General features: G+C 40.6%; 2 protein-coding genes across 12 annotated transcripts in view; one reads left to right on the plus strand and one right to left on the minus strand.

Annotated features, from left to right (window-relative positions):
• Ccdc146 (coiled-coil domain containing 146) overlaps positions 1 to 7899 on the plus strand; it is a 169281-nt gene extending 161382 nt beyond the window's left edge. For 2 of the 3 annotated variants that reach the window (XM_029562357.1, XM_029562355.1), the window contains 4 exons: positions 2462 to 2590; positions 3135 to 3272; positions 5355 to 5603; positions 7372 to 7575. In XM_029562357.1, coding sequence (XP_029418217.1) covers positions 2462 to 2590; positions 3135 to 3272; positions 5355 to 5603; positions 7372 to 7575 — 720 coding nt within the window. Of the gene's footprint in view, positions 1 to 2461; positions 2591 to 3134; positions 3273 to 5354; positions 5604 to 7371 lie in introns of all 3 variants that reach the window. The other variant, XM_029562356.1, reaches the window with a different exon arrangement.
• Positions 7900 to 11185: 3286 nt separating this feature from the next.
• Positions 11186 to 24190, minus strand: part of Gsap (gamma-secretase activating protein) — a 108991-nt gene continuing 95986 nt past the window's right edge. For 7 of the 9 annotated variants that reach the window (XM_029562359.1, XM_029562358.1, XM_008830776.3 and 4 more), the window contains 7 exons: positions 19996 to 20066; positions 19442 to 19536; positions 15104 to 15223; positions 13515 to 13576; positions 12227 to 12328; positions 11969 to 12068; positions 11186 to 11585 (listed from right to left, as the gene is read on the minus strand). In XM_029562359.1, coding sequence (XP_029418219.1) covers positions 11494 to 11585; positions 11969 to 12068; positions 12227 to 12328; positions 13515 to 13576; positions 15104 to 15223; positions 19442 to 19536; positions 19996 to 20066 — 642 coding nt within the window. In that variant the 3' untranslated portion in view covers positions 11186 to 11493. The remainder of the gene's footprint in view (positions 11586 to 11968; positions 12069 to 12226; positions 12329 to 13514; positions 13577 to 15103; positions 15224 to 19441; positions 19537 to 19995; positions 20067 to 24190) is intronic. The other 2 variants (XM_017797554.2, XM_017797553.2) reach the window with 2 other exon arrangements.

Below are 24190 nucleotides of genomic sequence, written 5' to 3' on the forward strand. Positions count from 1 at the left end.
ATGAATGTATCTATATATACTTTATAGAACAATGGAGAAATAAGAAACTAGGTAGACATTACATATGAAATAGCTAATATTTTAGGTGTGAAATGATACTGTGGTTAAATTTTATCTTATAGTCATCTTTTTTTTTCGTTTATGTGTATGAATGTATTGCCTGCATGCATGTAAGTGTACCTGTGTTGGGCAATGCCCTTAGAGTCAGAAGAGGGTGTCAGAATCCCCTGAAACTGGAGTAAAGGATGGTTGCTAGCTGCCATGTGGGTAGAGTAGCTGGTGCTTAACCACTGAGCCATCTCTCCAGTCCCAATAAAGTCTTGTTTCTTAAGCTGGGCATAGTAGTGCACATGTGTAATCTCACCACTCAGGAAACTGAAACAGGAGGAATATTGTGACTTTGAGGTCAGCCTAAGGTATGCAATGAGACCTGAGTCTGAAAAAAATAAAAAAATAAAAAAAATAAAAAAATAAATAAAAATAAAAAGCATTTTTAAGTAATATGGATGAAATTGTATGATATCTAGGACTAACTTTTAACAAATACTTTTATTAATTATCTAAGAAGTTCATTCAATATATTTTGATTATATTCACCCCCAACTCATCCCAATTCCCAGATCTACTTCCTTGCCCCCACCCCCACCCCTGCAACTTTTTAATCCTCTTTGTTTAAGCCATCTACTCCAATTTGTGCTACCCTTATACTCTTAGGTATGGGCTATCCTCTGGAGTGTGGCCAACCTACTGGGAGCCACACCCCTAAAGAATACTGAGTCTCTCTCCTCTAGAAACCACTAACTGTCCATAGCTCCTCAGTTAGGGGTGGGGCCTCATGAACCCTTTTCCACTCCATGCTAGAATGTTAACTGGTTGATCTTATGCAGGTCTCGTGCAGGTAACCACAGCTGCCATGAGTTTATAACTGCAGTGTTCTGTCATGCCCAGATAACACTGTTTCATTCTGGTCCTCCCCAAGCTCTGGCTTTTACCATCTTTCTACTCCCTCTTCCATGATGGTTTCTGAGCCTTGGGGAGGGGATGTGCCATAGATGCCCGATTTGTGGCTGAGCACTCCACAGACACTTGTTCTCTGCACTTTGACCAATAGTGTGTTTCTGCATTAACCACCATCCACTGCACAAAGAAACTTTTCTCATGAGTTCTGAGAGCTGGACTAATCTGTAGGTAGAGAGATAGACATTTAAAGGACAGTTTGATACCTTAGGACTGACTGTTCAATTCAGCAGGAGCTTGGAAGACAGAGGCACAGATGAAATCAGTGTGGCTGTGTGCTGATAATTGCTGCAGCTGAGACACAGGCGCATGTATCTCAGTTCATGTGTTCTGAAATTTGCATGATTTAAAAATTTAAATAATAAAAAGTTAATTATTCATAGAAAAAAATCAATTATTCACTATGAAATACAAATTCACTTTTACCTTAGGGAAATGTAATGTATTTAATCTGATGGAAACCCTTTCTGACTTTGGATAAGTTGAGACATAGGGGCCATGTGTAAGCTTAAGAAGAATTGAGTGGAAATCTTCCCATTTTTTTCAAACTGCACTTAATTATTTGATTGTCTACACAGCAGTCAAATTCCTTGGAAAGATGTGATGTGAAATTTTGAATTTTGGGCCAGAGCCAGACCCTTGTCATATCCTGTTGTTTGTTTCAGTCTTAGGTTTATTACTATTATTCTTTCCCTTTTTGCATCATTTTTAGAATTCTGTTAAAATTGCTTTTTTCTTTTCAGTTGTTTGAAACAGCTTTTAATTATTCAACAGACTAATCCAAGAATTATGATGAGTCATATTCTTCTGGTTCTTGTAATATAGCCCATTTTAGGGATCCTGGAAACCTCACGAAATACTCTAAGACCCAAGAGAATTATTTTATAGGGAAAGTGAACCATATTTCCTTAAATGCCCAAAGGGAAAATTAAATGAAGACACTAGTTTTGATAAGCAAGCATCACTATTATTTCTTAGTTTCCTAATTAAGAAAACAAAGGGAACATTAAGAGTTGTCACTAATAAATTCTGTCACGATTTTTAAATCTTACCACCTAAAATTCATTTTATAGGGAAGAGGGTCATCAATTAAAATCTAAAAGTCTACCTGTATCACTTTTGGGCATGGTCTAAAGTCCTTACGTGTTTTGTCTCACCCCGTGGATCGAGCCTCGTCATGTGGCAACTGAGGAAACTAAGGTTTAGGAAAAATGATTGTCTGACTTTGCAGATATTTGGTAGGGAAGCCAATGCATTTGGATTGTCACTGTGTGTCACATCTCTCCCTATAAAACTATGTGTGGTTATCATTCCTGTTTGGGAGGATTCACATTTCTTCATCCGCACTTTAACAAAGCAGTCGCGTAGCTGAGACTGTTCCTCACAGAGATTTACCAAGCTTCAGAGTTAGATTCAAAGCTGATACTTGTTTCTTATACCATAGTTTTCACAGTGCACAGACAGGATAAAAGACCTGGAGAAGCAATTTATAAATCCTGACAGTAAGAACAGAGTCCGCTACATTCCGGGGAGAGATCTAACTGAAGAAGAAATTGCCAAGAAGCTAGATATGGTAAACAGTGTTCCCTTAAAGCCACATCTTTCACTCACCAATACCTGCAGTACTGTTTCCCATTATGCTGGCAGACATAGCTTTCATTATTCTAACCACTAATATCTCCTTTTTGCTGGAATCTAGTCTTAAATTCTAAGTTTGATTCAGATACTTGCTAAAACAAGTCAAAATCCAAAAACCAATCCAATGGTTTCAAGATTCCAAAGGTGCCCAACACCAATGTTGACTTCTTGAATACCTACATTAATTTGTCATCCTGGTGGGAACCTATTAAAAGAAATGCATCAGGGGAACCAGATGGAGCTAGAGGGCCAGAGTTCACCATGGGCAAAAGAACTCCCATTGGTATCTGGAAGGGTTTGGGGTGGGCAGTTCTGGCATGGCCTAGATCCAGATCCAGATCATTTCAGAGGTGTTTCAGCAACTAAGAAGGCAATATGTCTCTGTTGTGGAGTGGGGATCAGACAGGGCTCTAACCAGGAAAGAAGACTGTATCTTATGTAACTCATTTTATAACTCATGAAATTTTTTTCAACTGTAGCTGGAACTACAGCTGGCCAAGAAGGAGGAGAAGTTACTAGAAAAGGAGTTCATCTATGAACAGGTGTCTCAGCTCACAAACAGGCTCACAGGCAAAACTCAGACTTGCAAGAAGGACACGCTGCTCTTAGCCAAGAAGGTTTGCCTGAGACTCCTGCTTGTTCTCCGCCCCCACTCCCTCCCTGCTCCAGCTTCCTCTATCACCTTTCATTTTCCAGACTGCTTCATTTATTGAGAAGCACTAGAGAGATGAAGCTTTATGACTAAAGAAACATACCACCATGTAGATATAACTTTTAGAGAATAGTCAGTCCAGAACAAGTTTCAGTCTGCTCCTTGAGTGAATTCATTTCATTTCATGGTGAGAAAGCCCAAGCTTTTCAAGGACCATATATAAGTTTTATTTATCAAGGTAATATACAAAGTGAGATCCTTTCTAGTTCCTTTTGAACAGAAAGTTTCACTTATCCAGTGGCCTGAGTAGAAAATGCTAGAAACCCAGAATCCAGAACCCAGAGATGGAAAGGGACCATTAAAGCAAACAGCAGCCACACAACTCCAGGGCTGACTAGTGAAGAAAGGCCAGGAACGTGGCCCCTCCTGAGAGAATATACTTAAGACTTTAGGACTGGAGATTCCAAACTGCTAGGGGTGGCACTACTGAAAGCTTTTCTAAAAGTAACCCTGGTGGGAGGGGGGCTGGTGACACAAGAGGCAAAAGCATCATAACATGCACAGTAGAAAATGTTCCACTCACCTGCCGTTTACGGTACCTTGGATTGTCCTCCAGCACAGGGCTTAACGTGTCAGCAATAGTTACTGAATGCGTGCTATGTATTGACATGCTACACATGAGGCAGAAACAAAGAGGAAGGGGCACACTGGCCATACCATGTGAAGCTCACATGGTCTGGTCTAGCAGGATGAGAAAGAAGAAAACAGATGAAGGTGATTGAGTCCACAGCCATACCACCCTGAGAGTACGGGATCTTATCTGATAATGGTGGATACCTATGCCCCAGACGGAGCTCCAGAGGATAGTGATGCTTCCTCATTTCTTTGAGTTTCCCTAAGGTCTTGCATGTAATAGAATCTAGAATAGCATTCATGAATGAATCAGCCCTGTTCTAGAAACAGTTCTGGCATGCTACATAGTAAACTACTGTAAATATTCAGCTTAAAAAATTGGTGAGAACACCATTTTTCATCTGATCTTTGTACTTCCGCTCTGAAGAGTCTAATCACAGTTATGTAATATACAACTTGTCCTCATAAAATAAGGAATGCTGAGGTTTATTTAAGCTTGTATACTCCATGTTTCTGCAAATGAGGCCTTCCTTCCCTCTTCAAAATAAATTCCCCTCTCAGAGAAGGATGATTTGTCAAAGCCAATGGCAGAGTCTCTGGAAGTCGCTTATAAGATTAGAGAAACACAAACCACTTCAGTGTGATCAGGAAGTCCCTTACATAGCTGGAGAGGCTCAAACTGATAATATGGCAAAAGGGAGACAGAACTTAGGCATCAAGGACACCCTCCTCTTCTCACCTCTTAAAAATAAACACTCAGCTAGCCTCCTCAATGCTGTCCACCTTGGAAGCTAGTAACTACATGAACACTATTTCTCTCCTTGTTTCTCTTATTTACACAACCTGGTTAGTGTTGTCAATTTGACATAATCTAGAGTCACCTGAGAGGTATGAACCTTCACTGAAGAATTTCCTTGATCAAACTGGCCTGTGGTCATGTCTGTAAAGGAGTGTCTTGACAGATGATTAAAAGTGGAAAGACCCAGCACACTGTGGGTAGTCCCATCCCTAGGCAGGTAGACCTGAGCAGTAAAAGATCGTTGAGCATGAGCCAGCGAGTGAGCCAGAGGGTGAGCCAGTAAGCAGTGTTCCTCCATGGTTCCTGCTTGAATTCCTGCCCTGCCTTCCTCCAGTGATGGATTGTGACCTGGAAGTGTAACCCTTTCTTCCCCAAGTTTTTTGTCTGTTTGTTCATTTGCTTCTTTGTTTCATCAGTGTTTAATCACAGCAACAGAAAAGTCACTAAGATAGGTTCAATCCCTGAGACTCTGGGAGATTTTCTATAAAGTCCCAATGAATCCCTGTTTTCTTCAGGCAAGACTACCCTACCACAGATAGCCAGTAATCTACTGTTTTCTCCACATCCTCATGGAACATTTCTATACTAACTAAACCTTGGGCTCTTCAATTCTAGATGAATAGCTACCAAAGAAGGATCAAAAATGCTACTGAGAAAATGATGGCTCTTGTTGCTGAGTTGTCCATGAAACAAGCCCTGACCATTGAACTCCAAAAGGAAGTCAGGGAGAAGAAAGAATTCATCTTTTCCTGCAGTTCCAGGATAGAAAAGGGCCTGCCACTCAACAGAGAGATCGAGAAAGACTGGCTGAAGGTACTTCGAGATGAAGAAATGTATGCCTTTGCCACTGCTGAGAAGTCTCAGGTAAGCTTTAACCCTTTTGCCACAAAGCATACCAGGAAAGGCTGTCCTCAGATCAGTTCTTTCATGAATCAGGCTGACGATCCCTGATCTGAAAGGCAGGTTTTGAATTTTCTGATTTTTAGAATGTTCACATATACATCATGAAATATTTTGGGCATGGGACCCAAGTTTAAATACAAAATTAATTTGTTTCATATGCCTTATACATTATTTTATTTATATACTATTATACTTTTACTTATACACTATTCTAGTTTATTTGTATTTTGACTGCAATCCATATGACATCAGGCCATGGTATTTTCTACTTGTCACATCTACTTGGAGCATTTTAGATATCAGGGTTTTGGATTCGACATGCTCAACCTGTATGTGCTAATTTTTTTCACCCTACTGCACATTCTCAGTAGCTACCAGAAAGGAGTTTATTATCTGGACAAGATAGAGTACTACTAGTCTGAAGTGCTATCTTTCTCATTGACGAACACCTGAGAAGCGTCAATATCCCACAGTCGTTTCCTGGGCTCATATGGCTGAATACAATGGCCTCCCCCAGCATAGTTATCACCATTTTAACACTGACTTTATCTGTGGGCTTCTAATATCTGTCCTCAAACACTTTCTCACACAACAGCTGACCCTTCTATGTTCATCTGCTCTGGCCTCCACAACCCTGCAGTATTATGGTTACCAACGCCTTCTATAGCACTGCAGCTGGTATGCATCATAGACCTCCAAGTCACCCCTTTCTCCTCCCACCATGACTAAGGCCTTGGTCTATCACTGAAACCATCAGCAAATTTGGCACCTAGTCTTTCCGTCTAACCACATGACCTCTCAATAGTTTAAGATTACCATCAGGAATCTCTTTCCAAGAAGACTACATCCTGGGGACACAATTCACTTAGACTGTCAAGTGGATGTCCCCCAAAAAAATCACTATTAATTTTCTATCCCAAGAAAAGGTATATTTCAAACAAATCACAGGAATACCTCAGCACAGGGTCTGATTTATAATTTCTACATCATCTGGTACTATCCTTTTTAGGATAGTCAGATTTTACCTGTGGTAGCCCTCCGACTTTCTCCATCACAAAGAGTTTAGTTTTAGTGCCACAGATTATTTTCCAGAAGCATGGACAGAATATTGAGGACCTTGAGGTCAAACCAAGCTGCTAACCATTCTTCTCCTCTGGTTCCAGTATACTTCTTACCACTTTTGCTGTAACATGTACTCATCAGTGACAAAGGAAAAATACTATCCTGTCTTTGTCAAAATGTGAATAGGGGCTGGAGTACCTTGCTGTTCTTGAAGAGGACCCAAGTTTGGTCCCCAGCCCATATTGGCAGCTCACAACTATCTTTAACTCCATGCCTCTGTCCTCCACAGGCACCCTAATTCACATGTACACACACACACACACACACACACACACACACACACTTCATAATTTAAAATAAATCTTTTTAATGTGGAAATAATTAAGAGCTTACTGTGAAGAACTGAGTTGGAATACAGTGAATATGGAACCCACCCAGCAGTTTCTGATCCACCCTAAACTCCAGCTTCTGCATGATGCTTGAGCTGTACCCGTCACTCCAGTGACATGCAACATGGGGAGGGGCTCCAACCTCCTGTACTCCTTCTTTTGATGGGTATCAGCCAGCAAAGCCTAAAGTGCTCAGAGTCAACTGGCTTTTAGGACTCCAGGATGAAGTCAATAAAGAGCATTCAGAAAACTAAAATGAAAAATATCTTCCTTTGCAGGAGTTCATAGAAGCAAATTATCGCCAGCTGCCCAATGGTGTTTACACGACTGCGGAGCAGCGTCCAAATGCCTACATACCTGAAGCAGACACCATGCTCCCTCTACCCAAACCATATGGCGCTTTGGCTCCGTTTAAGCCCAGTGAACCTGGAGCCAACAGGAGGCATATAAGGAAACCCGTTGTAAAGCCCATTGAAATCTGAATATGTGAACCAATCCAGGCTTCTCAAAGGGAAGACTTCAGCCAGGCTTCATAGCACAGTGAAAGAATGTGAGCAGGAGAGTACTAATATTTCATTTCAGTAAGGCACAGTCAACACAGCACAGTGTGGGTTCCTTTTACATTCGCCAGCTACTGCATTTTACATGATGCTGGATGGAGCGCAAAACTCTCCTACAGTTCTATCAAAGCTTCTATTTTCATTGCTCATGTGTTTCTTTTCCACTCTTTATATTGACTACATTTTGGTAACATAGTAAACAAGATGCCATAGAAGTACAAAATAAATAGCTTTCAGTGAAGCATAGAAATTAGCAGTTGTCTTTTTGTCATTAAAGGAAAATGGATACTCTTCTATTTGTGCGCTTTAAAAAGAAGGGCTGACCATCTGCAAAGGGAAGTAGCCCATGAAACAAGACCTGTCCCTGCTACCTCATGAGGCACTTGAGGTCCATGGAAAGGCAGCCGTGAAGCTTATCACTGCCAAGCAATGTCACTGTGATTCTTTCTTACAAGAATTCTTTTGCTGCAAAAATATTTATGTCCTAACTTATCTTTATTAAAAGCACATTTTTTCCTATTATCTGAAAATTCATGACCGTTTTATGCTTTGATACTAGATTTGTTCAAGTCTCAGCCAAAATTCTGTACTTATAACTTACATAAGAATAACTTTCTATTTATTTCCTCAAACGTTATTGAATTTCACCCATGTATTTTACTGATTCCAATATATTTTTATCATATACAAGGATTCAGGGTGGGTGTGAAACCTGTGTTTTTACACTTATTAACATGCTTAAAACATGTTTTATACTGGGAGCTGTTATGAATTTTACTTCATAACTAAGAGAAATAGCATACCTTTATTTTGCTAAATCATGCATCCTATTTCAGGCCCCTATCCTGCCAACTTGAACAGAAATTTAAATTTATTCTCATTTTGTGTGTCCTGAATTTAGCCTGATTGTGATGCAAGATCATTCTAAAACAATTACTTATGAATGCCTTGGTAAGTATAAGCAGGTGACTAATAAAAAGGAACACTGCACATGTAAACATAGTTCCTGTGTTGTAGGAATTACTAACCTCTAGGGAATCAAAACTTCCTACACAGAGTAAGTTTAAATACTGGAGAATGGAAAGCTTCTTTAAATCTCAAAGGGATGGATTCCTTTTTTTCCAATATTGCAATATGTGCTCCTGGTTGAGAGGCAGGTACTACCATGTACTAAAATGTCTTGGATCACAGTCAGGTGGAATTTTTTTATCTGGCCCTAGAGCATGGAAGATTTTTTTTTAAGTTGAGAGGAATTCCTGGTTGGGGAAATGGCCTGCTTGAGCCTTAGAACATAAGAAAGGCAAACTCATGTTCAAGGCTCAGTAACCAGCCCAGCTGCAAAAGAATTGTTCTTATTTTATAGGATTGGAATTTGGGAGGTGAATGTCGAGGATTTTGCGTGTTGCCCTTTAATAAATAGCAAGTTACTGAATCATTATGAGCACAGTATCAGGATCAAATTAATGTTTACCTCAAAATATGTGTCCAATAAATTCAACTTTAGGAAGTCACAGGAACAATCTGAAATGATTTCAATTTCTAATTCAAGGGACAGAATGGAAGGATGACATGTATTTACTTTTCAAGGGGGGAATGGCCACTTCAAAGCTTCTGAATGCTATTAATGTGTATGTGTCCATACATGTATATAAGAGGTATTTGCTTTTCAAAGCATGTATCAAAGGCTAAGAGGCTTGGAGAAATCAAATATTGTAAAACCTTTGAGAAAATTTAGGTTGTAACATGAAACTGGAGAATTGACCTAAAATTCCTTTTCTGTAGAAGAGATGTAAACTTCAAAATGGATTCCTACATATATCTGATAAATAGAATTTAAATTCTTAATACTTTAGACATACTCTGATCAAAGTGAAAGCAAACAAAATTTGGTGTTTATCAGATCATTGAAGAGTTCAATTTCCTGTGATTAGAAAAAAATGTGTGACAAAAGTTAGCTGTGAACAGTATTTGCTTGTAAGAGTAATGGCTTAAGAGAAGACAAGATTTATCTGATGGAACAAACATACCTTGCACAAATTGACTTATATAAAAAATGAAATGAGGGCCTGACAAGATTGCTCAGTGGTTAAGGGCACTGGCTACTCTTGCAGAAGACCCTGGTCCGAGTCCCAGTACCCACATGATGGCTAACTACCACCTGTAACTCCAGCTCCACAGGATCCAACACCTTCTTTGGGCATCCATGGGCACCTGCACTCACATGCACACACACACACACACACACACACCCTACACACCCACATACATACACAAAGTTTTATAAGTAAATAAGTCAATAAATCTTAAAAATTATTTGTTTTTATTTTATGTGAGTGGTTTGCCTGCATGCTGTATGTGTGCCATGTGTGTACAGTACCCGTGGAGGCCAGAAGAGGGTATCAGATCCCCCTGGAACTGGAATTATAGACAGTTGTTAGCTGCCATGTGGGTGCTGGGAACCGAACCTAGGTTCTCTAGAAGAACAGCCAGTGCTCTTAAACACTAAGCCATTTCACCAGACCCAAATACTCTTATTAAAGTTGAATTTGAACTAAATAAAATCTGCTATCTCCAGTAGAGAATAATTTGTTACATCTAGTAATTTGAATACACATTATTGCTGCATTGCTGATTTGGCACCAAAATTCTGAGCCTTGCTGTCCATAAAGTATTTGAAGTAAAAAGGAAAATTTTATAAGCTAGAAAAATTTTGAGAATACAATGATTTTAGAAAATAAGTTGAATTAGTGTACCAGTTGGTGACATTTAGAATCATCAAAATTTCATTATGTATGAAGAGAAGCAGCAAGAAGAGAGAAGATTATGAGTGGACTTAGAAAATAACTGCACTTATGGGGCAGGATGGAGTCACCATAGAAGACAGAAGGGGCAAAGAAAGATGCAACACCTAATGAGGTGTCACATGGGGGCATCTGCAGGAACATGCTCATGGATTCAAAATGCCTCACACAGGGCCTGGAGAGGCAGCTCAGTGGTTTAAGACTGCTGGCTGCTCTTGTGGAAGACTCAGGCTCAGTTCTCAGCACCCACATGGCAGCTCACAAGCCTCCATAACTTCAGTTTCAGAGGATCTGATGCCCTCTTCTGGCCTCCTTGGGCACTGCATGCATGTGGTGCACTTACATCATGCAGACAAAATACTCATACACATAAAATAAAAATAAAGTTTTAGATGTCTCATGCAAATAAAAAGGCTATGCTCAAAAAATAGGAAGAGTCAGACCAAAGCTTTCAGCACTTAAGTTTGTGTTTAATGATAAGAAATTACTAAATCAAACCTTCATACATAAAAAAATTACAGTTCAATCTGAACCATCACAAAACCAAACCCTACTCTAAATGTCATATGTACAATCTACTATTTATTACAAATATTTCTCTATGCTAGAGATGGCAGATTTAATTTAGTCCAAATTTAGGTTTTTGTTTAATCCTCTTTATAACATTTAATTTTTCTGTTATTTATCAGTGATGAATCTTGTTTTTGCTACTCTAAGCACTGTTCTCTACATTTTTTTTTTGTTTTATTTTGGAGTGTAGTAGAAACTAGCTTTGGCCTGCTGAGCCAGGAAGAGCACCGTTCATGCCACTTCGTGTGTTCTTGGACTATTGGCCACTTCTCTGCCCATGACTGTTCATTGGTTGTTCAAAACTGGAATGAGATACAGCAGCTTGCTGTATCTGGGCAAGGACTAAACTGGAACTCAAATGGCTCTTCAATATATTCTGATTTGTTGCCAAATTTGCTGAAAAATTCTCAATAAAGGAAAGTTTACACAAGATTGAATTATCCAAAGCAGACTGACTGTGTGTCCTCCTCTATAAGCCTAAAAGCATGGCTGTGTGCTTCAGAGCAGCTTCTTCTACGAATTCTGCATCCACACTGTCATGTCCTTCAAAATCATACAGAGCTGGGAAAAGAGAGGGGGACAGAGTCTGTGTTACTGTGGAATATTTATAACTTTGTTCCCATAACTCATTGAAATCATCATTTTATATTTTAGGGGAATGTGTTATTTTGAGAGTGTGTTGTTAAATTTCATTAAACTTTAGTACCAAGAAAGAGCACTCACATCAACTAAATAGGCTTTAAATCCACAAGCCCTTTTAAAACTTCAAAGGTGATGAATTGTTCCTTTGGCAATTAAGGTTCTAAAGTGTATATTGATATTAAGTCAACTGTAGTAAGCACCTACTTATAAGGAAAGGGTGTTAGGGAAGAAAATAATACAAAATGTGAGCAGGGAGTAATTGATGTATCTGGGGACTGATGACTGTGAGCAGAGTGAATTACCTTGGTTGGAGGACTCTAGATCTGTCAGAATTTCAATGAAGTAGTTCAGAGGCAGAAATTCTATTGGGAATGATGATTTGTCAATCATAGAGTTCCGAGGCTAAAAGGAAACCACCTCCTATGTTAGTTGATTCTCCAAGACAAACCCAAATTTAAATTTAATAAGTGATAAGAATCAGTATTCCTGTCTATAGGACATGTTGAAATGGGCAGATGAGATGGAATCCCACATTTAGTGGCTGGATTTCACATACTCACCTCTTTCTTATAGTTCTGAAGCAGTCGTGTCACATGTTTCCTTGAAATGATGTTGGAACTTACTGGATGATCCCAAAGCCGACAGATCTTCTTGCCAATAAGCTAGAGTGTAAATTGAAAAATACAGAGAATACAGCTCACAGTGCATCAAATATACCCAATATCTATTCATGACTTCACGTAGCTAGCTATTCTAAAAGACAGATCCTTTGTGATTAATGAGCACTGGAGCAAGGTCATGCTTCATGAGGTAGGATTCTGAATTTTGAATAAGTACTCCCTCGATAGCTACCTTGAGGAAAGCAGCTTATTTATCAGTGCTGCCAAATTCTTCCTTCTGGAATGACGTTTATCTGTGAGTCTTTGAAGCTGGAGATAAGCATCCCAACCCTAAGTAATAATATGATAGGAAACTAAAGGTTGTGTGTGTGTTTACATAAATTTTGCTGCTGTTGCCATGCCTAGAAACTTTTAATACCCTAAGAATACAGGGAAAAAAGTCAGACTGGGAGACCAAACTAATGTTCAACAATGTTCCTCAGGGAGACTGAGCCAGGGAAAAATATGCTTTGTTTTCTACTTTCGTCTTTGTTTTAGTAAACTGCTGAGGGGGAGGGACGGCTACTAAGCAAGACTAGTAGGTCCAGAAAGCAAATGGACATCCCTTTTGGGGAGGACCAACAGTGCGAGAGGAAGTGCAGTGGAGGAGGAACAGACAGGGCTGGCCAGGCTCCCAGGTCAGGGAGTTTACGAAGTCGGAGGTTTGAAAGACCTTGCTGCGGAATTTCATCTTTTCATATTTATGACTAATATTCCCCCCCAAAAAGCAAGGAGTGCCTTTATAACAGTTTCCTCTCATGTTTTTCATTCTTTCTTTGACCTAGTAGGTAATGTTTTCCTGTGGACAGAAATGTGGTAGGAGGAGGAAATGCAGTTCTAGAACCTTCTGACCTCACCTGTGTTTAAATCTCTTATCAGTTTAAATGTCAAAGGCACATGTTTCCCCTCTCTCTCCTACTCAGACTCAGATGTAAATATTAGTGTGGTTTCCTAAGAGGAGAACTAGGTAAATGATCTCTCTAAGTGTTGTGCCAGCACAGGACATGCCAGAGAAGCACATGCTTTGCAGGCTCAGTGGGAACAGCCAGCAGAAGGGTGGGAATGGATGGGATTTCTTGGAAAGGACTGAAAATTAAACTCTGTAGACTTCAGCCAAAAGCCAGGAAATGCTCTTCTTGCAAGAAATAAAATTGAAGGAGTGTGGTACCAAGGCTTAAGGGAAGATTACCGGAGGAAGCCGCATAATGATGCCGAATTTTAGTTTTTCATTTTTTTCTGTGTTGTCCAGATCTGTAAGAAAGTTAGAGATTGGCCAATAAAACAGAATGATCCACTCTAATACCTCAACAAGCTTAAGCAGTTCATCCAGGTATGTCTAATACTGCATTTTCAGGCTAATCTAAGGACTTTGAAATACATAAAGGGGGTTTTTTGTTGTTTTTTTTTTTTAATTTGGTGGCTTTTTTGTTTTAGTTCTGTTTTGTTTGTTTGTTTCAAGACAGGGTCTCTCTGTATCCCCAACTGCCTGTATCCCGTAGCTGGAACTCGCTGCTTTGACTGGGCTGGCCTCGCTGTCACAGAGATCCCAGCCTTCCAGGTGCTGGGATTAAAGGTGTGCACCACCCACACACAGCTGGATTTTTTTGAGGGGGGGGTTCTTTTTGAGACAGGGTCCCCTATAACCCCAGCTGTCCTGGAACTCACTATGTAGACCAGGCTGGTCTTGAACTCACAGAGATCCGCCTGCCTCTGCCTCCTGAGTGCTGGGACTAAAGGTGTGCACCACCACACCAGGCTTGGATTTTTTTTTTTATGTGTATTCATGTACTGCCTGCATGTAGGTAAGTACACCCATGTCCTGCAATGCCCATGGAGGTCAGAAGAGGCTGTCGGATCCCCTGGGACTGGAGTTACCAACAGTTGTTAGCTGCCATATGGGTACTGGGATTTGAACCCAAGTCTTCTGCAAGAACAACCAGTAGTCTTAACCACTGAGCCATCTCTGCAGCCCTGGAATTTTATTTTTAATCATGCTGCCAGCTCAAAGCAATTTTATCAACTAACTTAAAGTATAAGGTACTTTGAAGAATGGTGTTTTGATACATGTTACCAAAACACATGCATTAAATGACTTACGTGAGAATGATCATGCTACCGACAGTATTTAAAGATCAAGTTCATATAAGCACTGTATTTCTCATTACTTACATTTCAAATCTAACTTTTCTTTTTTTTTTGGTCTTTTTGAGACAGGGTCTCCCTGTAGCCCTAGCTGGCCTGGAACTTACTATATAGACCAGGCTGGCCTCAAACTCACAGAGATTTGTCTGCCTCTGCCTCCCAAGTGCTGGGACTAAAAGTGAGTGCCACCATGCCCAGCCTCAAATCTAACTTTAATGATGGAATTCATCAGCTGAAAGTAACCCATTCGTGACACTTCTTAAGAAACAAGCTTACAGACTCCTAGCCTTCTAATGTCCTCATGTACAGAAAACAAATCTAATAACTGCATGGGGATTCTGAAGTCCTTTAGGGCTTCTTGAAGGGCTAAAGTGCTTTCAGTTATTAGCCTGAAGGATGGTTCCGGGAAATGGATTATACTCAACAGTGCCAACTATATACTTTGTGGGGCCCAGAGCCAAGAAAAAACAAGATAGTAAATGTTCAAATATTAAGAATTTCAATATTTACTGCAGAACACTGAGCTGAACATTAACCGCTCTGAGTGCAGCTAGGTTCTGTGTTGCACATCCAGAAAGTAGGCTCTGGAGGTACCCAGACTGGAACTCACCTTCTGGCAAACTCAGAGATGCTTACCTTTCATAAGCCTTACGACAGTTGTCTCAGTGAGCCGCAGCACTCCATTATCAATGTAATGCAGCAAGTTGTGCAGAGGGAGACAGTGAACCCCAAGGATCGTGTGCAGAGAGTGGAAACCTAGGGTGAGTGATGCAGAGGTCGATGTGATCAGCCAGTATCTTTGAGTTCCAGAGGGAATGGGTCAGATCATGTCAATAAAGCATTTAGCTTGGGATATGCGGTCTAGAGTCAACTGAATTCCTTGAAGATAAGGTCCAAGTTTCCTTCCTGTGTCACCAGTACTAAGCGTCGTGCTGGTTATGTAGTAATTTCCTTAGTAAGGATGTGTTTCCCTACCTTTGTATCCCTTCCTAGGCCAAAGCCTACTCAATGAAAATGACTTTACACTTTAACATATTGCAATTCTATAGCAAAAGAGAACAGGAAGTCTTCACACTCATTATGTCCAAGCTAAAGGTTGTTGGGATAGGGACCATTTTGCTGAAGGAGAAAAAACTGGGACCAGGAGTTAATAGTTTTGGGGTCTACTTGAAATGACAGAAAGCACAAATGTGGATGACATTCCTGTGGGAATTTAGTAGGGAAATAGGCTTTCTCAAGCCAAACTCTCAAGGGTGGGACTATGAAACACTGAAATGCAGAGCTCTATACACACTATTAGTAACAAGGGATAAAAGCAAGATACACCAGGAGAAAATACCAGACCAGGCAAGAGTCAGAAAATCAAGTCCCAGGAGTGAAAACTGAGACAAGGGAACATGTTGGTGCATATAAATTACCAGGTGGGGCTCAAGCAGACCTGGGTTAGAATCCTACTGAGTTCTTTAGCCAGCTCTGTGTAGCTGGCCTTTCTGAACTTCCATCTCTTCATCCCTAAAATGGAACCACCAATACCTTTCCTGTAGGGCTGTAATAAGGACTGGATCGGGTACATGAAGAGCTCAGCATGGTAGAGCAGTGGCTAACACCAAACATGCCCTAAGGCCTTCGCTCTATGTGAATCTTAGCTGACCTGATCCATATCCAATGCTATCAGATGCAACTACTAGATTCCCATTTCATAGACAGAGAAACTGAGATTCACAGGAGTTGAGAAATTTCCCAGCATCCTATAAATAGTAAACAAAAGGTTGAAATGGCCTGAAGAGAGCTGTGGGATTGTAGTTACTCAGTAACTAGCTATGTTAATGGAACAATATGAACAGAAGACCAAAGGTAAGAGAGCATGGAGCACATTCAGAAAACATGAAATGATTCATTTGTGTTGGATTCTGATGTGAAAGAGGAATGATTAACAGGTTGGACAGGTTAATTTATTCAACAAATCCCTTCCACACACAAGGCAGGGGGACAAGTAGTACAAAAATGAAGAAAATAGGGACCATTACTGCTCCTGTACACCTTGCAGTCTGATAGAGGAGGCAGTCAGTTCAGCACAAACATAAACACATATTTATACGTGATCAGTTCTGTGCTATGAGTGCATATATCATCGACAAAATGCTGACTTAGCAAGGAATTATTAATTTAGGCAACTTTGAGGAGGCACCAAAAACTTTTGAGTAGGACAGAAAAAGGATTTGGATTTTATTTTGGAATATTAATATGCCAACAGGCAACGAATGGATTAGACCCATAGGGACACTGTTACCTGGACATGTACAAGAGGGTGGGGGTATTGAGAAGGAATGAGGAGCTGGGAAGTGACCCATGGCAACATGCACAGGCTGAGCAGCCGAATGGATACAGGAATGATGGAGAAGCATCACCTGCTCTCAGAGATATATATAGCAAAAGAATGATGCTCAATGAGCTGGGGTTTGGATTCTGAGAAATCATGGAACTTTCTCTCTGAACATATGAATCATGAGCAGTGGAACAGGCCTGACTCCTGGCAACATCAAGGGTTAGATGAAGGGCAGACTTTATCCTCAAGCGGATATGAATGGGCTAAAAGTGAGCCAAGTCCACTAGTTTCCCTAATCAAAACAAATTGTATTACTAGCTAATCAACATAAGTGTTTACATGTGGATTTAGAAATTCTTTCCCTGATTAATAAAATCACAAAGTTATTTCTGATGAAATGTTTATAGTATATCATGAATCGTATCACTTTCCTGTATTTAGAAGTCCTTTTCCAGCCCTGTGTTCATTGTCTGAACATCCCCAAAGGCATTCGATCTGCTATCTCTGTGGTACAGTCCCAAGTTCAGGGGCCTGTTCCTGTTCTCCTCTCTGTGTGTCTGCTCTGGGAAGAGCACAGGGCACAGGGGCTTTACTATAACCAGGCATCAGTTCCACCAACTTAATCTTCATCCTTTAGGGCTGCTGGCCTTGCTGTATCCAGTGAGAGAAATACAGGTGCTTTTTAAAGACAAAAATAACAACCACTTCCTTTTTATGGGCCTCACTCTTGGACTCTTGGAACTCAAATAGTTCTCACTAGACCGGTAGATCTGAAAAGCAAACACCCTTACACACATGTATACATAATGTATTCACACATACATGATCCACTGTGACTTCAGCCCTCTCATTTCCACATCACATAAAGAAAATAAACATTTAATAGAAACGGAGAAGCCAGGTGTGATGTGATGCTAATGCCTTTAATCTCAGTAATGGTGTAGGTACTAATGCCTGTAATCTCGGCACTTGGTAGAAGTAAGAGGATCGGGTGTTCAAGGCCAGCACTGGCCACATAATGAGTTCAAAGCTAGCCTGAGCTACACTAGCCTGCAGTTGGGGGAGAAGGGAGGAAAGGAGATAACAGAGTGAAAAGGCAGCTAGAAAATGGGAGAGAAAATACATGTAACCATAAATCTGGCAAGGGGTTAATGTCCAGAACACAAAAAATATTAAAGTCAATAACAAGAAAATAATCCAACTTTTAAAACATGCAAAAGACTTAGAGACATTTTTTCCCTAAAGAAGACATACAAGTTACATAAAAAGATGTTTAACATCACTAATCAGGGAAATACATGTCAAAATCATCATGAAATATTACCTCATACCCCTCAGGGTGGTTATTACCAAAAAACACCATTAAGTGTTGGAAGAACATGGAGAAATTGAAGCCTGTGTACTGTTGGCAGGGCTACAACATGATGCAGCCATTATGAATAACTGTATAAAGCCTCCTCGAAGAAATTAAGAATGAGCATACAATCCAGTAATCCAACTCAGATTCCTTTGGATCTGAGTATCCAAAGGAATTAAAATCAAGGTTTCTAAAGATATTTGTATACTTCAATGTTCATTAAATCATTATTCACAATAGCCAAGATATTGAAACAACACAAATGCTCATTGATGGATGAATAGGTGAAGAAAATATAGAATATACATACAGTGGAATCTTCTTAGCTGTAAAAAGAAATTGTCATGTCATCCATGACAACATGGGTGGGCCTGAAGAGCACTATGTGCCTTAAAATAAAACAGTCACCAAAGGAACAAATACTACATAGTTTCCTTTATAATAAGGGTCTAAAATAGTCCAATTCATAGAGCAGCATAGAAAGGTGATGGCCAGAGATCAGGTGACAAAAGGGAAACTGCAGTCCAATGAATATTAAAACTTGCAGTGACGTAAGATGAGAACGTTCTAGAGAGCTATGCAACATTGTGTGTCTGGTTGATACTATACTGCATATTTAAAGTTTTAAGAAGTCAGGGTGCATGTTAGATGTTCTCACTATAAAATATAACAAGCACAGGCAATTATGGCAAACAGGAGCTTACTCGTTCCTTATAAAGGATACTGATATACACACATCATCCTACTGTCTACTAAAGCTTGCAACTACTCTAATTTCCAACACATTACCTGCCTTGAAACAATTGCTACACCTGCTTGTGGACTGAACAAATGACCAGCTAAATGAATAACTGTACACATACATTCTAAAGGTATTTTGAAGCCCAATCAGGTCCTCCCTCAAAATCTTAGGGAAATTTTTAGCTTCTAGGCACCTAAGAATCAGTTTAGTTCTTGGCACCAAGAGAGATGACGTCTTCCTGTCAGCCTTCAGGCATTGCCATACAATAAATTAGGCCTGAAGATAGCAGAGAAAGCTCCTTAGTTTAGAACCAGTGGTTCGAATTAAGCTTTAAAAAGTGTGTGGGAACCAATTGGTAAGGCTCCTTAAAAGTAGTAGCATGCTACGGTGTAGTTTAGCAGTCAGGGGAGGTCTGGCCAGCAGAGACCAACCTCAATGCCTATCTGCAACAGCTGCCGGGTGTCTTCATGAAATCTAGAGTATGCCAACACCTGAGGACCATGTATAGAACAAATCTATTATGCCAAAGGACAAGAGAGCCAGACTTACCTGGAGGCAGAGGTAAACACAAACTGTCAGTAGCTTCCAGAATCCTGGTCATGAGGTGAAAGACTTCAAAATCTGCAGCACTGCCACGCCTATCACTGGGTAAAAAATATCAAAACAGCTTGTCAGCCAAGGTTGTCCTAAACAGTGGTTCTGAGAGCCACATTCAGGGATTCACACCAAGTGCTAGGCCCCATAGAAAGCTTCATAAATGAGACAGTGACCATTAGCCAAAGGCCTAGAGTCTTACAACATACTCATGCCAACACCTGAGGACCATGTAGACAGTACACTCATAGATTATAAATTGTATCAACTGAAATTTCCCCTAGAAATAATGGACCCATATGCTTTTCATCACCCACATGTCAGGGATAGATAGAGAAAAGCTGAAGTGACTTTGAATTCTGAATATAAAACTAAGGTAGATGATACTGAGGCTGGTGAGAACTGCTGTGAAGTAATGTTGCAAAACGGATTTTGCAAGAACAGGCAGCCATAAGTGTTTCTGGCTCTTTGCACACCATAATGAAAGAGATTGAAAAATACTTGCGTACAGGTGAAGAACCCAAGGATGAACGCTGTGTTTCCTCCAACTGGTTTCCAGCAAGCAGCAAATGAGATCCAGCTACAGAGAAAGAGAGTCCATGAACCATAATTCACATCCTTTCCTTCAGAGCCCTCCCAGCTGTCCCTCCACAGCTCTGACTGCATATCGGGACAGCTGGCATTCAGCCTGGGCCCATGAACACCATACAAGTACCCTTTCTGAGATCAATTCTGAGACACTGGAATCCCAAATGGAAAGACTGGAAAAGTGCCCCACTGTGTGACAGAGCACCCTCTGTCTATGCTGGCAGTGCTCTACTGAGCAGCTAACTGGCTCCACCATTCACACTTATAGAGTCTCACCCATCAGTGAAGGTCAAATGCCACTGGAGTAGCTCTCAGCCTGCCACACTGCAAGGGCCAAGAGCTGACTGAAAAGAAAGAAGATAGACTAGCACAGAGCCATGTGCATGAGCTTCCAGGGAAGACTGACATCAAGCCCAGGTTCTGTGGAGCTACATCACCCTAGGCAAGTTACCTGTCCTACCTAAACCTCAGAGCCTTCATCTATGAAACAAGGGGAAGTACTTAACAGGGCTGTTGGCTAAGAATTACTTAGCTCATGATTGGAACATGGGTGCTCAACAAATTATCACTGGAATCAACCAAATCAGATAGCCTTCTAACCTTGGGGCTTTATCTAGAAATCTGGTCTAATTTTGCAACACATTTGCAAAGTAGTAGAATAGCCTCCACAGGGCCATGCACTACACATCTGTAGATTAAGAGCAGGAAACAAGGCAGAAAGCAGCTCCATACCCAGCCACTGTCCTCAGTGACACGGATTTCTCTGACCCAAAGCAAGCTACATGCAAACAATACAATCAGTTCTGCAGCAACTTTCCGGAACATATTTTTAGAAAGATCACTCATCCACCCTCTTTACAGGTGCACAAGAATCATGGCTGGTTGCAACTGGTCAAGAGTGGTGAGATTTGTCCGTAGTGATGACTGAGAAAGTCGGGGTCATTGAGTTTTGTTAGTCCACAGATGCATCATTTCTGGGCCTGGTGGCTCTAGAGAGTAGCACAAATGAATGTGAAAACTTGTATGTGATTAACTACAGAGAGAATTGATGCTTGAATGGAAACTCTTAACACTTTGGAAGGTGAAACTTAAAGTCAATAAAAGAAGACCTTTTCAAGCTGTGAGAAGACAGCTCATGGGTCTCTTGGGCAAAAAAAAAAAAAAAATGAGAGCTTCTTTATATTTTGAAAGCTGCACCCAGTGGCTCTGCAGCTGTTACCATGCCACAAATGAATATATTGAATTACATCAAAAATGCTATGGATATCATTCAGATTACCATGAGAAAAAGAGAAAGTAGGGAAGCTCAAAGGAGGGGGGAAAATGATCCAAAGCTAAGCTCTATACAAACAGCTTCTTGCTAAGAAAATACAAATGAGAATGACTATCAAGATGCATGAGGAGAGGATCAAAGGAGTATTAAGGCTCTTGAAACAGGAAAGAGAGACACACATGAAAGAGGACAGACACCAAGGTCTGCTTTGTTCTGACAGCCTCAAGGAAAGCCACCTCGGTCTGAAAGTTTCTTTCTGACGGGCTTATGTTTCAGGAAGGCCCCTGTGATGGTTGGTTTTAATGGCAACCTGCCACAAATTAGAATCACCTGAGTAGGGAGCCTCAACTGAAGAATTTTCGGTGGTTAAGAGCACTGGCTGCTCCTGTAGAGGACCTGGGTTCAGTTCCCTGCACCCATATGACAGCCAACCACTATTCATAACTCCAGTTTCGGAGGATCCGACGCCTTCTTCTGACCTCCACAGGCATTTCAGGCACTTGGTATACTTACATACAGAGAGGCAAAGCACTCATACACATAAAATAAAAATAAATAAATCAACAACAGAAAAAGAATCGTCCTGATTGCTTTAATTAATGTAAGAAAACACACCCTAAATATGCTACCTTCTTCTGGCAGCAGTCCAGATAAAAAGGGTGTGGCAGAAGGAAGATTATCTGCCTTTTATCTGTTGGTTTTCCCTCTTGCCATGTGATCACCCTGGTGCTGCTGATTCCTTTACTGACATGAGAACCAGTGTTTCCAGACTTTCACTGCTGGCACCCTGTCCCATACACTGAGCAACTACAGCCTTCTTGGTCTCTCCAGTGTGAGACAGTCACAGTGAGGCTGACTACTCTGGCTGCTGAGACCCCCCTGGCCATGCAGCTACTGGGTCCTCAGCCTCAGGTGTGAGACAATTGCTGTTACTGTTTTGATGTAACTGATTTAATAAATTCTAATCCCCATTATATCCCACTCTGGGTGCAATCACCAAAGGCACAGCTATTGAAGTGAGTGTGCCTGTGACACAAGGAGACAGGGTATGAGGGAGGGAGGTCTGTTCAGGCTACCAAACCTACTGAAAATGTTTGCATGTATAAACGCAGTCTTGCTGGTTTACATTTTCATACAAATAACTCCTGATCATTACTGAAGACTATAAACCTCAAGAAAACCCACCATTAACTATTGTCATGTTTCTGAATACTACCAAGCAGCCTTACAGATCTGCAATCATTGAAAGAACTCCTTATTAGATTGTTTTTAAATGACCTAGTTTAAAAAAAAATAAAATCAACAGAAAAATAACATATTGAGAGAGAGAGGGAGAGAGAAAGAGAGAGAGAGAGAGGACTGAGAAAGTATCAACATGAGGAAGACCAGTGACACACTTGTAAAGCAAACACTTTGCCACAGTTCTATTGAAAAGGAAAAATAATTAAGGAAGATTCAATTCCATAACTATAAATATCAATATATGATAATACTCAGCATCTCCTAATACATTAGAATTATGCAATTCAAAACTCTGGGCATGGTGGTGCACACCTTTAATCCCAACACTCAAGAGGCAGAGGCAGGTGGACCACTATGAGATTGAGGCTAGCCTGTTCTCCATAGTGAGTCCAGGCCAGCTGGGACTACAGGGAGACCCTGTCTCAAATAGAAAAAAAAATTATGAAATTCAAATCCTTCAATACAACTTCAAATATCAAAACAGACATTGATGACTATAGTGATGGCAGAAAACTTTAAAATTAAACTGAAAGAGATTAGCTTGGTCTTAGTTAACAAATTTAATCTTCCAGGGGTCCGCAAATTATATATATATATATATACACACACACACACACACACACACACACACACACACACACACTAGTTCATTTGCATACCAGCTTACCCAAACTTGGAGAAATAGTGGAGTATCCTTTCTCTTTATAAATGAATGCTTTGATTTGTCAAGCATATCATTCAGATTCTAAGCAAGATCAGACCTCAGTTTCATATGCCTTTTGGAAAGTAAAAACAGGCTTAACAGGTAGTGAGCTACCATTGATCAGCAGGCTCCAATGTGGTGGGAGATATAAACTGAGCTGTAATCTGGCCTAATTTGGCTGTCAGAGCTAGTTAAGAATTAAAGTTAAAGTTCTCTCAAGTCTGTATAAATGTCCAGAAATCATTATTTATTGTTTAATAAGGAGCTGGAAGTTGCCAAGATGAGATGTGACTGTTTGCAGCTACCCTAACCCCACTGTCTTGGGCTTCTATGGGATGTGACTGTTTGGGAGCCACCCTAGTCCCAATCTTGGGCTTCCATGAGTAGATGAGAACTAATTGAAGGGACAGCAGTAAACTACATGCAAAATCAAGGTCTCTTTGTTTATTATTCTTATTTCCCTTCGCTCAATCTATAGCACCAAATATACTGGTTTAAACATAGGAAATCACTAAAGAAATATGGGAAGCAAGGGTCCCGGAGAGATGTCTCAGTTGATTAAAATGGCTGATACACACAAGTATGAGGTCCTGAGTTTTGATCCTCAAGCACTCACATAAAAAGTAAGGCATGGCAGCCAGCATTTGTAATCCCAGGGCTGGGGAAGATGAGGTTGGAGACAGATGAATCCCTGGAACACAACTAGCCAGCCAGCCTATCCCTGAGTCAGTGAGAGACCCTGCCCCCCCCCCCAAAAAAAAGGTGGCAAGTGATCAAGGAAGACACTCAAAATCAACCTCTGGCCTCTACATGCACATATGCACCCACCCACATATAAATGCATACACTGACATGAATGCATATATAACACCACACACACACACACACACACATATAT

Source organism: Nannospalax galili, unplaced genomic scaffold, assembly GCF_000622305.1.
Source record: "Nannospalax galili isolate Female #2095 unplaced genomic scaffold, S.galili_v1.0 scaffold312, whole genome shotgun sequence".
Lineage (NCBI taxonomy): Eukaryota > Metazoa > Chordata > Mammalia > Rodentia > Spalacidae > Nannospalax > Nannospalax galili.